Source organism: Grammomys surdaster, unplaced genomic scaffold (genome assembly GCF_004785775.1).
Source record: "Grammomys surdaster isolate TR1022 unplaced genomic scaffold, NIH_TR_1.0 126612, whole genome shotgun sequence".
Taxonomy (NCBI): domain Eukaryota; kingdom Metazoa; phylum Chordata; class Mammalia; order Rodentia; family Muridae; genus Grammomys; species Grammomys surdaster.
In genome coordinates this window covers 1,575,449-1,590,879 of record NW_021621401.1, presented here as the reverse complement: position 1 = coordinate 1,590,879, position 15,431 = coordinate 1,575,449, and the positions used below count along the sequence as shown (strand labels likewise).

The 15,431-nt window shown below is 46.7% G+C and overlaps 1 protein-coding gene across 1 annotated transcript in view; it reads right to left on the bottom strand.

Moving 5' to 3' along the window:
• Positions 1-1,859: 1,859 nt before the first annotated feature.
• The window catches only part of LOC114615160 (ATP-binding cassette sub-family A member 17), a 67,111-nt gene continuing 53,539 nt past the window's right edge, over positions 1,860-15,431 (bottom strand). The window contains exons 23-31 of the mRNA XM_028760822.1: positions 14,874-15,032; positions 11,416-11,594; positions 10,632-10,754; positions 9,003-9,197; positions 4,874-5,061; positions 3,404-3,574; positions 2,976-3,166; positions 2,756-2,829; positions 1,860-2,099 (exon numbers count right to left, since the gene is read on the bottom strand). Coding sequence (XP_028616655.1) covers positions 1,860-2,099; positions 2,756-2,829; positions 2,976-3,166; positions 3,404-3,574; positions 4,874-5,061; positions 9,003-9,197; positions 10,632-10,754; positions 11,416-11,594; positions 14,874-15,032 — 1,520 coding nt within the window. The remainder of the gene's footprint in view (positions 2,100-2,755; positions 2,830-2,975; positions 3,167-3,403; positions 3,575-4,873; positions 5,062-9,002; positions 9,198-10,631; positions 10,755-11,415; positions 11,595-14,873; positions 15,033-15,431) is intronic.

Here is a 15,431-nt window from a genome sequence, read left to right as displayed (position 1 = left end):
GAAGGCAAGGACGCTGAGAGAACCTGGACTGTGGAGGCTCAGAGATGAACAAAGGACTCTATCAGGAGGAACTGGAATAAACTATCAGGAACTGGAATAGGGATCATTCATATGATATTTTCACTAAGTGACTTAGGGTCTTACTGTTATGAACAGACACCATGACCAAGGCCACTCTTACAAGGACAACATTTAATTGGGGCTGGCTTACAGGTTCAGAGGGTCAGTTCATTATCGTCAAGGCAGGAGCATGGCAGCATCCAGACAGGCATGGTGCAGGAGGAGCTGAGAGTTCTATATCTTCATCTGAAGGCTGCTAGTGGAATACTAACTTCCAGGCAGCTAGGATGAGGGTCTTAAAAGCCCACTCCACAGTGACATGCCTACTCCAACAGGGCCACACCTTTTAATAGTGCCACTCCCTGGGCCAAGCATATACAAACCATCACACTAAGAATCTAGTTTCATTCTGCCCACATCCTGAGAATTAGAGTGAATTAGAATTTAAAGGTAATGGACTAATTTCTTAGGCAGGGACACTTTCAAGACAGGAGAGCATTCAGGCTATCTCAGAACACAGACATAATTGTTAAAGAGGTCAGTGCCACTGGAGAGAAACCTGCACTGCACTGAGACAGAAAGAAAGATGTTTGGGATCATCCCCCATCTGTCTTGTCAAAATCCAAATTTATTTGAAGGTAGATGAATTGAAGGGGTTCCTGGCTCCCCAGGGCCAGCATGTAGAATGTGATACAGCTGTGGTCCGAGGGGGCCTGGCCACATACTGAGCCCACAGCAGAGCTTGGCAGTGTTGTTCAGACAATACTTGTTTTTTAGTTATGAAAGCAGGCAGGTAGATCTCTGCGTTCAATGCTACCCTGATCTACATAGTAAGTTCCAGAACAGCCAGGGCTACACAGATATCTAAACCATGTCTAAAGAAACAAACAAACAAACAAAAACCAGAACAAAACAGGCTATGTGTGATACAGCCAGCAGATCCAGAGAGGTAAGCTACCTAAATCCTTTGGTGCCCAGAAAATTAGACCATGAACTCCAGAAGTGAGGCATGGCGCTAGCTACAGGATTTGGTTTTTAACCTGTGGCTTTGGTGTTGCTTTAGCCTGGCCATTCCTTACTATGCTCTATTTCTTTCCTTTTGGAAGGAGAATGTTTACTCTCTTCCATTGTATGCTGCAAGTTTATAACTTGTTTAGGGCTTTATAGAATTTAATAGTTAAGAGGTTGCCTTGGGTCTTAGGTGAGATGTGAACTTTGACCTTTCCAGCCATTAAAATTGTTAAAGACTATGGGATGTTGGAAGTAGCCTTGCATCTTGCATTATGAGATGACCATGAGATTTGGGGACAAAGAGTGGAAGGTCACGATTTAAATGATGTGCTTTGGTGTTGAGTTGACAAGAGGTGGAATTTTGATGGTCAGCCTCAATTGTCAACTTGGTGAGATCTAGAATCACTTGACAGGCAGGCCTCTGGGCATGCCTGTGGTGATTACCTTGATGAGGTTGAGGTGGGAATATTCACCCACTGTGGGTGGTTTCATTCCCTAGGTGGGATGCTAGACTGTACAAAAAGGGTAAAATGAGCAGAGCACAGGCATTAATTGCTTTGTGCTTCCTGATTGTGGATGTGGCCACCTTCCTGACTGTAGATATTCTTCAGGAAGCTGCTTCAAGAGCTGCCATCTGGACCTCCTTACCATGATGGCCTCTATCAATGAACTATGGACCAAAATAAACTTTTCTCCATTAAATTGCTTTTGTTAGGGAATTTCCCACAGTGACAGAGTAACTAACAGCAGGCTATGTGCACCCAGGCTACCCTGCACTAAGCTCTTTATTACAGAAGGACAGGCTCTGAGGAAGGTGGAGATGGAAGTGGTTTGGGAGGTCTCGAGACAGGCCTAGAGTTAGAGGGTGACAAGGGGCTGGCTAGGACAGGTTGCCCTTGTTGGAGTTTTTCTTTCGTAGAGGACTCTGGTCTGGTGAAGCTCAGGAAGATGTCCTCCAGGGATAGCTGACTGATGGAGTAGTCTTCCAACATGTAATCCTTCCTGGCTCGTTCCATAATGCCAAACACCTGGAGAAAAGGGAAGCCAGTTGCTGCACATACGTCCACCCATAGGTGATGTCACGTTCACAGGGAGAGGTGATGTGGGAAGATGCAGAAGAGGCCACCCTCTGAGACCTTGTGACAAGGTGCACAGCACACCTCACTCAGCTGCTAGAGTGCCTCCAAAGGAGCCCGAGCTGTAAGCTCAGCTGTCTGCTCTTGTGGTAGGAACGGTGCCAGAAAGGTGGGTTTCCAGCTGGGTTTCTGGCTTTCTTCCTGCTCCTGCTCCTGCTCCTGCTCCTGCTCCTGCTCCTGCTCCTCCTGCTCCTCCTGCTCCTCCTGCTCCTCCTGCTCCTCCTGCTCCTCCTGCTCCTCCTCCTCCTGCTCCTCCTCCTGCTCCTCCTCCTGCTCCTCCTCCTCCTCCTCCTGCTCCTCCTCCTCCTCCTGCTCCTCCTCCTGCTCCTCCTCCTGCTCCTCCTCCTGCTCCTCCTCCTGCTCAAGCATGTGGCTGGCTTCTCTCTAGGTCTGAAATCTGGGCTGGGAAGAGCTAACTTCCCAAGCTCCTTGCAGCTCATACATTGTGCTCTGTGACTTCTGCACAGACATTTCCGTGGTGTTGGCTGAGGACACAGGGATGCCACTACTCTTGGGGAGCGAGTGAAATAAGAGGGGTACTCACTCACCTTCGCCCAGCTGAGGTTTTGGCCAGGCAGGTAGTATTGAACCATGTTCTGGTGCTCGTCTTCCAAATTGCTGCCTGTACAAACACAGAGGCTGTTTCTGGGAAGGCTGGACTGGAGGGCTAGGAAGGGCAGCCTGGGTACCCAGAATCCATAGGGACAGACTGCGCAGTAGCTAACATGTCCAGGCAGGAGCCGGGGCCTTTCCAGCACCATCACACACCTGGGAAGGTCAGGTCCACAAATGCCTTAAACTCTCCTAGCATCTGCTGCTGCCATTTCCTCTGGACCTTGGCCTTCAGGGAGTAGCCGATGCCAAACTTGCTCTTGAGGTGCTGCGGGCTGCCCAGGCACTTGAACTGGCCCTGTACCATGATGGCCAGCCGGGTACATAAGGCTTCACACTCCTCCATACTGGGGAAAGGGTAGAGGCCTGAGACAGTGCCGGAGGAGGAGGCTGATGCCCACCCTGAATGTCAAAGTCTTGTGCAGACAGGAGGGGATCTGTGCCCAGACCAGGCCGTTCCTGATTCCCCATGCTGACTGCACCCCTATTGCAGAGCCTGGGAAATGTCCCGGCAGACTGTGTGTTAGGTGCCGCCATAGCTTCTGCTCACCTGCCCCCACCCCAGCCACCCATTCTGGCTCTACCTGTGGGAGGTGAGGACGATGGTCTTGCCGGACTCACGGATGCGTCCCACAGTGTCCCACAGCAGGCGCTGGGCCACAGGGTCCATGCCAGTGGACGGTTCATCTAGCAGGATGACTGCAGGCTCTCCAACAAGGGCAATGCCAGTGCTCAGCATACGCTTGTTGCCATTGCTGGGGGTAGGGGAGACATTGGGGAGGACACGGAGACTGTAACAGTGGGCTCCAGGACTGAAGTCTGCGTGCGTGCGTGCGTGCGTGCGTGCGTGCGTGCGTGCGTGCTCAGCACTCAATTCCTGCCTTCTCTGAGGTGCTTCACACTCTGGCTTTCAAAGACAGCCCCACCGTCTTCACTCAAGTTGAACTTGGTTTGTTCACTGAGGGTCTAAATGGTTCTAGATGGCCAGATTGAGCATGTGGTCATGAGCCTCTTTAAGGGTCTCTATAGGTGCTGGAGGTAGGGCATGACCCATATGAGAGTAAGGGTATAGGACTATTTTAACAGTTTTTCTTAAGAAACTCACAGCGTAGTCCTGGCTGGCCTTGAACTCTCCACCCTCCAGACTCAGCCTCTCAAGAAGTATATATTACCATATTGTCTTCATTTATTTACTTTTCTTAATTTTTTATGTGTATGTGTGTATGCCTGAATGCAGGCACTCAAGAAGACCAGAGGGTATCAGATCATCTGGAACTGGAGTTACACGTGGTTGTGAGCTGCTTTGTGGGTGCCAGGAGCTAAACCTGGGTGCTCTGCAAGAGTGGTAAATACTCTTAACTGCTGAGCCAGCTCTCCAGCTCCCTCATTAACCTCACACAGCATTGACTGTGTGCAAAGCTTCAAAGTTTTTAAATGTAAACTCGTTTGATCCTCAAAAGGAGATAGGAAAAGCTGCCCAAGACTCAAGCTGACAAATTAGGGGAGGGGCGAGGACTCTATCTGACACCTGAATCCATGTGGCCAGGGTCAGAGGCAGCTCTTCACTTTGCAGTTCCAAAGATGGAGTGCTGGCAGACACCTGCTCACAAGGGCACCTCAGCTCAAGGGGAGGAGTCTGTGAATTTGGGTAGTCAGTTCCAAGCTTTGACTAAGATAATCTGAGTTAGGGTTCTGTCACTGGCAACAGGGATAAACTACCTCAGACTCCTTGGGAGACATATCATGATGAAGTAACTGTGGTTTAATATGATAACCTACCCTATCGAAAATATGAAGCTTGACATGAAGGAACAGACACAGAGATCTGCCTACACTGTTGTTATAATCACACATAACATAGACTTGTTCTCAGGCACAAAAACTGCCTCTGGCTTGGGATAGAGATTCCCTCCAACCCCGTCCCCAGCGGCACATACAGCACAACTCTTCTATGCCTAGGGAAGACAGGCTTGATGCTACAATCCAGTTCTGAGAAGAACCCGGATTATCTTGCAAATGGAGGTGGGAAGGGTAAGGAAACTCCCAAATCTCACCTATAGGTCTTCACCAGCTTGTCTGCGTTCACACACATGAGTAAGTTCTCAAGGATCAGGTCGACACAGGCTTTAATGTGGTGCTCAGGAATGCCCCGGATACGGGCATACATGACAAGCATCTCTCTTCCTGTCATGAAGTTTAGCAGGGCATCGAACTCAGGACAGTAACCGATCCACTGCCGCACCTGAGTTACAACAGGCCGAGAGGGAGACACATCAGAGTGAAGCCTCCTCCACAGTTTCCCCGTACCTCCAGCTCGGCGGTTCCCAGGCCCTCTCTTGGCCTGGTGCTTCAGTTTGGCTCTCACAAACATCCATGTCTGCTATGGGGACAGGTGTGCAGCATGAAGGAGCCATGCGCGGGAGGGCAGTGTGCTGCGTGGTCTGAGCCTGTAGCCTTTGCTGGTAGTGTTGTTGGTGTATAGGCTTCTAAAGGATAGAGGAGGAAGAGGAGGAAGGAGGAAGAGGAAGAAGAGGAGAAAGAGAAGGAAGAGGAAGAGGAGGAAAAAAAGGAAGAGGACGACGGTGGCTTGGTTCCTCCTCTTGCCCACATACCCTGAAAACAGAAGCACTCAGTGTCCCCTCTTTTAGGAGTCAGGAGAAACACCTTGATTTTCACTTTTGTTTTTTTAAAACTCACTTCTCATTACTATTATTTATTATTTTATTATTATTATTATTATTATTTTATGACGTGTGAGTGTGTAGAGGGGGACTTGGTGTACGCATGCCATGGTTCAGGGTTCATAACTGGAGACCAGGGGACAACTTTGTGAAGCTGGTTGTCTCCTTACACCTTTAGATGGGTTTCGGAGATGGAGCTGGGGCTTTTGCAGCAAGTGGCATTACCCACTGAACCACCCCAACGGCCTATCATTTCCTCTGTATAAATGCTTTCTATTAGACATGCAATCTGCAAATAGACTATATACTTGACTATTTCATATACATATGAAACATTTATATACAGGCCACTGGAGTCTCTGCCAGGGGTTTGTGGTCTGGTTGGTCCTCCAGACTCCTGTGTTAATGCTGGGTCTTGCCCAGACGTGCTCTTCTAGAGCAAAGCTGTCAGCATACTGGCATCATCCCATGTTTACTGTTGTTTAGTGTGCTCTTCTAATGAATATGGCAGTCTGTAGCTCTTCTTGTGTTGCTACATACAGCCCTACTCCCAACTCAGTTTAGCTGCTATGTACCCAGAACAGGTTTTTAAAATATTCTTTTAAAAATAATTAAATTTGTTCTTTGATAATTTCATATGTGTATACAGTGCATTCTAATTACTCTCACCTTTGACTTCCCTCATCTCCCTCTGAACGTTGCAACTGCCCCTTCCTACAAACACCCTTTCCACGTGCATGCCGCCTTCCTTTGTTTTATGGCACTGAGTTTAGCCAGGGCTGTCTGTGTAACCATGGGTTTAGAATGATAAATCCCTCAGAGCTTGGTGGGCTCACTAATAGTATCCAGTAGAAGACAATGACTCCCCCTCTTAGAATCTTTGAATAGGAAATAGCTCAGCAGGGGTGGGTAAGGCCAGGGAAGTTTCTTAGATTTTATTTAGAAAGTAACTAACTTGGGATCTTTAGACATATTTGAATTACTTTTGTCTTTTGTTATTATAAACATACTGCAGGCCACCCTGGTGTCATGGTTTAAATATGTTTGGCCCAGGGAGTGGCACTATTTGGAGGTGTGCGGGTACTATGGGATGACCGCCAAGAACGGCAGCAGCAGTGGAGTGGAGTTAGACAAAGCCTAGAGTGCTACAGAGGGCAGAGATAGAGAAGTTACCCAAGCCCTTTGGAGGAGCCCAGAAGATCATGTGTGAACGCTAGACATTGGAACAAGAAGCTGTATCATCATAGAAGTTGCCTTGGAAACCCCAAAATGTTCAAGATGTCAGAGCTTTGACATACCTGCCAAGCAATGCTGCTAACAGGGAATGGAATCACCCCAAAAGAAAGAAGTGCATTTCTGTCATAAAGCTGAAAGGAGTTGGAGATCTGAAGAGTATTTTAACATCAGACATGGAGATGCAGAATTTAGAGTTGGCCCAGTTGGTTTTCGATCTTGCTTTGGTCCAGTATTTCCTCACTATGACATTTGGAACAGTAAATGTATATCCTGTGCCATGATCTACTGTAAGTCTGTGATCTGCTTTTTTATATTGATTTTATAGGGGATACAGCTAAGAGATTGCATGAATCTCAGATGAGATTTTGAACTTTGGAGTTTTAACATTGTTGAGACTGTTATAGACTATGGAGACTTTTGAAGTTGGGCTAAATATATTTTGCATTATGCTATGGCTAGGCATGGCCTGTTGCAGATATCTGATCACATTATAAACTCCAAGATTGTGAACTGGAAAAACCTGTTTCTTATTGTGGTGTGGATCAGCCCTAGCAGATATCTTTAAGACCTTTCTGTAAACAGGATTAAGTAAAAGTCAATTATAGGTCAGGAGGCAGAGTAAGCACCCAGTTGACAGGGAGTGAACATAGGAAAAATCCATAGAGAGTGGGAGGAAGTCAGGAGGAAGACAGACACATAGGAAGCACTTTCAGAAAGGAAGGACATTCAGTTTGAAGGGTTTTTATGACAGTGTGGAGAATGACTTTTTCCCTCTGGGACATCAGTGAAGTAGGAAGGTCAGCTGGGTGCTTTCTCTGCCTCCCTGAGCTAACAGGCTTTCACCCCACCATCTGGCTCCTGAGTCTTCATTTGTAAAATCAAACTTATGGGCATTTGTTTTATAAAAAACAACAATGGCTCTCATAGACTCATGTGTTTGAACAAGCCTATGGGGGCCATGGAGTGGAATGTGGTGGTTTGAATATGCTTGGCCCACAGGAAGTGGCACTATTAGGAGGTGTGGCCTTATTGGAGGAGGTGTGGCCTTATTGGAGGAGGTGTGGCCTTGTTAGAGGAAGTGTGTCACTCTGGAGGCAGGCTTTGAGGTCTCATATATATGCTTAAGCCTGGCCAGTGTGAGACCCTCCTTCTGGCTGCCCTCAGATGGAGATGGAGATTTCTTGGCTCCAACAGCACTGAGTCTGCCCAAATGCTGCCATGCTTCCCACCATGAGGATAATGGACTGAACCTCTGAAACTGTAAGCCAGCCCCCAATTAAATGTTGTCTTTATAAGTGTTGCCTTAGCCATGGTGTCTGTTCACAGCAGTAAAACCCAGACCAAGACAGCAGGGCTTCATTCATTTATGATTATAAATGAATGTCTTTTGCAATGTTGAACAAACTTTTAGCTCTTGTCCAGTTATGGAAGCTGAGTCTTACAGTTCAACACAGTGAAGCAGCATCAAGTGGGCAGTAGTGGGAGAACAGTGAGATGTGTGCACATCACTTAGGAAAACCATAGCCTTCAGAAACAGATAAGGATCTACAAAAGAGCCAGGTATAGTGGCACATGACTACAGTCTCAACCCTTAGGACCACAAATATGAGGTCAGCCTGGGCTACATCATGAGACCTTGTCTCAAAACAAAACAAAGGATTTACTAACAGAGTCTGAGAGAGAATCATTAGTGATAGAGATGGAAAAGGAGAGAGGGAAGCGGTGGAGTAAGCAAAAGTAGTCTTGAATCTGGAAAAGGCCGGCAGTTTCAGGTGGTACTGAGAAATAAGGGCGATACAGACTAGGGTAACTATATAGAAACAGGTTCAAGAGAACTAAGATGAGGGTTTTTTTTTTATTGTTGTTTTGATTTGGGGGGAGGGGTGAGCATCTATACACCATGGCTGCTAACTGGATAAGTAGAATGGTACCTCGAATGACAGGTGGATGAGTGTTCCCCTATTTCTTAGGAAGGACAGAGGAGGAGGAAGAGGAAGGAAGATAAGGTGTAGGAGACACTACTATGGGGCTCACTGTGTCTCTGGCTCCTGTAAGCACTAGAGAGACAGTGTGATGTGATGGAAAGGTGCAGAGAAGCATCTCGGATGCAGGGAAGTATCTCAGATGCAGGGAAGCATCTCGGATGCAGACTTAGAGTTGGAGGTTACAAATTAAATATACATGTGGGTTTTTTAGAGATCAAGTCCCAGCTTCATGACCCTGAATCCTATATCTATCTCTGAAATTTGTTCCAGGCCACACCCACCTTCACTATGTCAGACTTGATGTTGAAACCCTTGACAAAGGCATCCCCTGAAGTGATGGGCTGCTCGCTGGTCAGCATGTTGAAAATGGAAGTCTTCCCAGCTCCATTGAGGCCAAGAAGGCCAAAGCATTCTTTTTCTTTAACAGCAAAGGACACCTTGTTCACAGCCAACAGGGGTACCTTCTCTTTATAGACCTGAGAGACACAGGACAGAGATTCAGAGAGGAGGCCAGCAGCCAGCAGCCACTGCACACTGGACCTAGCTGCCTCTCATGATTCAAGCCCAGTCTATCTGCTCCTCCCCACAGGCCTTGCACACTGTCTACACTGTTCTTGGAGGTAAGCCATTACTGTTTGTCCCTGAGCAAATAAAACTCATTGATGTTGCTGAAAGGTTTTGCATTTTGTTAACCACCAGAAATTGAAGGGAAACATGACTGACAAACTTGGGGGAGGGGCTGGGGGAAATGCTATAAAATACCTGGATGTTTGAAGGATCCTTCAAAATGCTTCTTAAGAATCTCAGAGAAACTTAGGAAGCTCCATTTAGTTTGCAGAGTTCTTACCCCACTTGGCACCTCCGTATGTTGTCTGGATACAGGAGAGGTCAAGCCTGGTTTGCCTCTCTTATCCTTTCTCTGGTTTCTAGCAAGCACGGCTCTCATTCCCTCGTGTCCCAGACCCTCCCTTTACCAGGGTGATCAGAGGAGAGGAGGTAGAGATACAACAGTTTCTGTCTCTGGGCAAGAATGATCTCATGTGGGCTTTATTCTTAACCAGAGAGACCTCACTAAGTCTGTCTTCCCAGAAGCCCATCTGCCACTGTGCACAGGCCACGGGCTCATCAGAAGGGTGATTCTGTGTACGAAGAGCCAAGGCACGGTGTGGTGGTTTGAGTAGGTTTGGCCCTCCTCAGACTCATGTGTTTGAATGCTTGGCCCATAGGGAGTGGTACTATTAACAGGCATGGCCTAGGGCCTGGAGAGATGGCTCAGTGGTTAAGAGCACTGACTGCACTTCCAGAGGTCCTGAGTTCAAATCCCAGCAACCACATGGTGGCTCACAACCATCTGTAATGAGATCTGATGCCCTCTTCTGGTGTGTCTGAAGACAGCTACAGTGTATTCATATATAATAAATAAATAAATCTTTAAAAAAAAAAACAGGCATGGCCTTGTTGGAGTGAGTGTGGCCTTGTTGGAGTAGGTGTGGCCTTGTTGGAGTAAGTGTGTCACTGTGAGGGCGGGCTTTGAGACCTGCTTTGCGCAAGCCACGCCTGGTGTAGCACACAGTCTCCTTCTGCTGCCTCTGGATAAAGATGTAGAGCTCTCAGCTCCTCCGGCTCCATGCCTGCCTGGATGCTGCCATGCTTCCTGCCATGATGATAATGGACTGAATCTCTGAAACTGTAAGCCAGCCCCAATGAAATGTCTTCCTTTATAAGAGTTGCCATGGTCATGGTGTCTCTTCACAACAGTGGAAACTCTAAGACATATGGCATATGCCTGTAATCAGGGTACTTGGGAGGCAGATGTAGGACGATTATGAATTCAAGGTCTGTGTAGGTCACTCAGCAGAACCCTGTCTCAAATCAAACAGACAAGGGAGCAAAGCTGAGTCTAACTTCACCTTTGATACTTCTTTAACAACAAGTGGGTTTTTCTTTGTCAATGTTTCCAAATGATACTTGATGGTTTCTGCCTCTTCTCGGACATCTTCATCTTCAGGCTCAGTTACATCACAGATCATTCCCTACGTCCCCAAGACAAGGGTAGACATGTCAGTGTTTCAGAGGTTAGAAGATCGGCTTGACTAGGGTCAGAAGGAATGGGGGCCCTGAAGGTCCTGTGACAGTGCCCATGTATGTACACAATGCCACCACAACTCGGGAACAACATATCTACATTTATACTGGCCTGACCATGATGAGGTAGGCAGTCAAACCACAAAATGTCAGCTTTTTAGTAACACAAGTTTAAAACCCAGGAATGTCAAGATAAAGCAAAAGCTTATCTCCTTCAGTTTCCTCTAGAGACTTGTCTCTAGAAGATAGTCATACCCTGAGCTAACAGAACAGACCTTCCTCCAGTCCGCTCATAGTTGCCTGCAGAGGTATTTCATAAGGTAAGTTATTCTAGGAAGCTAGGGTCTCATGCCTAGTCAGCTAGCCGTAAATACACCCCAGGTGACTAGTGTGTGGACCAGGGCCTCTGGGGCCAAGTTAGATTCTTCTCTTCCTCTGTGGTCCCTGCACATGGGCTGATACCTGTCTGCCTGGAGAGTATAAACAGATAGCTGGATGGCCTCAGGGATCTCTCTGATATGGAAAATCAAGGTAGCTAAACAACATGGGAAAGAGGCTTAGAGCCAGACCGTGACCTGTTCTTATATGACTTAGCCCCAATGAACTCACCGATATTTCCTTCCGAGAGAAGCAAGCGAGCCTGGATCTCAGTACACTGAATACATTGGCTTCAGTGAGGAAAAGCAGGGTGATGTATATGGGTCCCAGGATGGCCAGGGCTGTCAGGTACTTCCCTATTCCCAGAGAGCCCCAGGCATAGATGTTGTCTTGGACCACGTATCCTTCTACTAACATGAAATAAGCAGATGTCAGCACACTGTTGTGGCGATTCTCAAAGGCACTCCTCATCTTAAATATAGCAAGTAAATTCACACAGTAACCAATATTACCAGAGAGGCATCATTGTTACCAATGCTTCTACCACACTCTAGCAGGGAGTGAACAAAAATGCTTTTGTTTGCTGCCTCCAATCAGTGAGTGCGCTCAGTGGTTCACACCTGGAATTGCAGGTCTTAGGAAGCTAAGTAGGAGAACTCCCATAAACATGGGACTGATATGGGCTACGTAGCCATTCTAGGGCCTCCGGTGATGTATGAGACTTTGTCTCAAAAAAACAAAAAACAAACCTATAACAACAAAAACAAACCAACAAGACAAACATCCAAAACCTTGAGACTATGGGTCACGGGCCTGAGGGGACTTACTGCTGTTATTCTGCTAAATGAATGTAACAATCAAATGACTCGTGTATCCGTAGATGAATGCATTGCTCAACCCTTGTCAGAGAAGGTTCTTCTGCGGCAGATGATAATGAGCACAGAATCCCACGCTCTGCATGTTTGCAAAGAGAAACTTTGGAATGCTCAGCCCTAAATGGGATGTCTGTGTGATATCCTTCTCCTTAAGGCACAATGATCTAAGCCAAAGAAGGGGCAGGAAGGTTGTAAGAGCTGGAGGTGGTTGGTGGAGAACTTCAAAGAAACTGCATTTTCCCAGACACAACAAGGGAGAGTCTGCGATAACCTGCATAAGATCGCCACAAGCTCAAGCCAGACAAAAATCCCAGCACAGAGGGGAAGTGAGCAGGAAGTGGGCGGGAAGTGGGTGGGAAGTGGGCTGGAAGTCCCACCCCTAACCAGGAAGCTATTTGGTAACTTGGGAGAAGGAACCGAGTTCTCTATAAGGGAGTAACACTGTTTATCAACTCCATTCTGGGGCAGGCTCCATCCTCAGAAGGGATCAATCAACACAAACTGGATCCTATACTTGTTTGTTTGTTTGTTTGTTTGTTTGTTTAAGAGAGGAAGAACCTGAAGCTCGGTGGGGGTGGGTAGGAGACAGGGAAGGATCTGGAAGGAGTTGGGGGAGGGGAAAGAGTCACTCTTCCATGGGATCCTGGTTTGGTTTTCAGCAGCCATGTGGCAGCTCAAAACTGCCTGTAACTCCAGTTCCAGGGGATCTGACGCCCTCTTCTGGATTCTGCAGGCACTACATGCAAACGCTGGACAGACATACATGCAGGCAAAACACCCATGAAACGGAAACTTGTAGTTTCTTTAAAAAGTTAGTTGTGCCGGATGGTGTTTTGCTGGAGCAAACACACAAAGGAGTGTTTTCCTGACGTGGACACAGTAAAAAGATGTTTTGCTAAAGCAAGCACATAAGAGGACGTGTAATAAAAGATTCTTTGCTAACGACATGCATGTATTGGTTTGCCTTACATGTGTTGTTCAGCTCCATTTGCTGCCTCAAATGTTTGTAAAGATGTGTATTTAGAAATTATACAATAACATCATGTTCACAGAGGAAACAAAAGAAAGACGTAGGCAGTGAAAGTTCTTTTCCATTTCCTTAAACATGGCTTAGCTTTGTGCATAGTTCTTCTATATTTTTTTACTTATTTTTATTATGCAGTGTTGGTGCTCCAACCCAGGGCATCACGCATGCTAGTCACACTACTACAGAGGTAAAATGGCTACATATTATCTTATTCTTTTTAGCTGGCGTAGTGGCCCGTGACTTTGACTTTGATCCCAGCACTTGAGAGACAAAGACAGGTGGATTTCTGAGTTAGGCTAGCCTGGTCTACAAAGCAAGTTCCAGGACAGCCAGGGCTACACAGAGAAACCCTGTCTTGAAAAAAAAATTATTTTATGTGTATGTGTGTTCTGCCTGCATGTGTATCTGCATGTGTGTGTGCTTGGTGCCCACAGAGGCCTGACTAAAGCATTAGAGCTCCTAGGATTAGAATTAGACAGCTGTTAGTCACCAATCGGCTGCTGGGAACTGAACTCAGAGCTTCTGGAAGAGCAGTCAGTGCTCTTGATGGCTGAGCTATCTCTCTAGTCCTTAATTTTAAAAATTACATTTATTTACTTATGTGTGTGTGTGTGTGTGTGTATACACATAGGGTGAGAGGCACATATGTTACAGCATGTTTATAGATTAGACAACTTTTGGGAGTCTCTCTTCTTCCATCAGGTAAGTCCCAGGGATCAAACTAGGTCATCAGGCTTGGCAGCAAGCACCTTTACCCACTGAACCATCTCACTGGTCCAGATACAATCTTTTAAAATGAAAATGAGGCCGGGCAGTGGTGGCGCACGCCTTTAATCCCAGCACTTGGGAGGCAGAGGCAGGCGGATTTCTGAGTTTGAGGCCAACCTGGTCTACAGAGTGAGTTCCAGGACAGCCAGGGCTATACAGAGAAACCCTGTCTCGGAAAACCAAAACCAAAACCAAAACCAAAACAAAAACAAAAACAAAAAAGAGAAAGAAATCTAGAAATAATTTGAAATATGTGTGAGCAGACTAGGGTATGGCTCAGTGGTAGAACAGTTGCATAAAATGCACAAGGCTCTGTATTAAATCCTGAGTCAAATGCACATACACACACACACATACACACACACACACACAGAGAGACAGAGACAGAGAGAGGAGAGACAGATGGAAAGAGACAGACAGAGTGACAGACTTATATGCACATGCCATGTTTTTTTCACATTAAAGGGTGAGTGCTCCAATAAATTATAGGTTGGTGGGGTGGCACGTTCCTCTAACTAGGTAAATCTTTTCAAGTTCAAAGCTTGCCTGGTTTAAATAGTTCCTGAACAGCCAGGGATACATAGTGAGACTTTATTTATTTATTTATTTATTTGTTTATTTATTTATTTTTTTGTTTTTCGAGACATGGTTTCTCTATATAGTCCTGGCTGTCCTGGAACTCACTCTGTAGACCAGGCTAGTCTCAAACTCTCAAACTCAGAAATCCGCTTGCCTCTGCCTCCCAAGTGCTGGGATTAAAGGTGTGCACCACCACCGCCCGGCTCATAGTGAGACTTTATACCAAATGGTAGTGGCATAATCTGTTAATCCCAGCACTCGGGAGGCAGGGACGGGGGGCATCTCTGAGTTCCAGGCCAGCCTGATCTACAGAGCAAGTTCCAGGACAGCCAGGGTTACACAGAGAAGTCAGGTCTCAAAAAAACATGGGGGGGGGGGGGGGGAAGAAAGGCCAAATTATATAAACCACATGAGGGTAAAAATGTTTCCATCGTACTCACAAACATCATTGCAATCAATATCACTCAAATTCTTCGCATTGCAAAACTTTTTCAGCTCAAAGTTGTAGTACAAGTTGGAGAAGGCCATTCCCAGGCAGTGTCCTGGAAGTATCAGGAAAATATGATCCAAGGAGTCTGAGAGTTCTGTGTAGCCGAGGTCTGCAATGAGAACAGAAGCACCGATTTTACTAGCACTGGGGAAAGTATCCCTGTCACCCCTCTCCTCAGTCACTTCTGGAGTCCGGATGGACTTCACACTCTCAGGTCTTCAGACCAGACTGTGGTTTCTCCTGGTGTTGACTCTCCCTCCTTCTGTTCGTTTAACTCTAAGCCATAAGCATGTTTCTTTGCTTAGTTCCTCAGATCTGTCCCTTCCATTATCCAGAGAGCACACTGTGTCTGAGAAAGTCAGAGGCAGCATGGCTCCAGCAGGGCAGGGTGAGCTGAAGGAGAGCTGAGCCAGACAGAACAGGGACTCACTCCGGTATTTTACTTTCCCCTGTGCTGAAGATTGAACCTAAGGGCTCACACATGCTAGGCAAGCAGCCCACCATATCC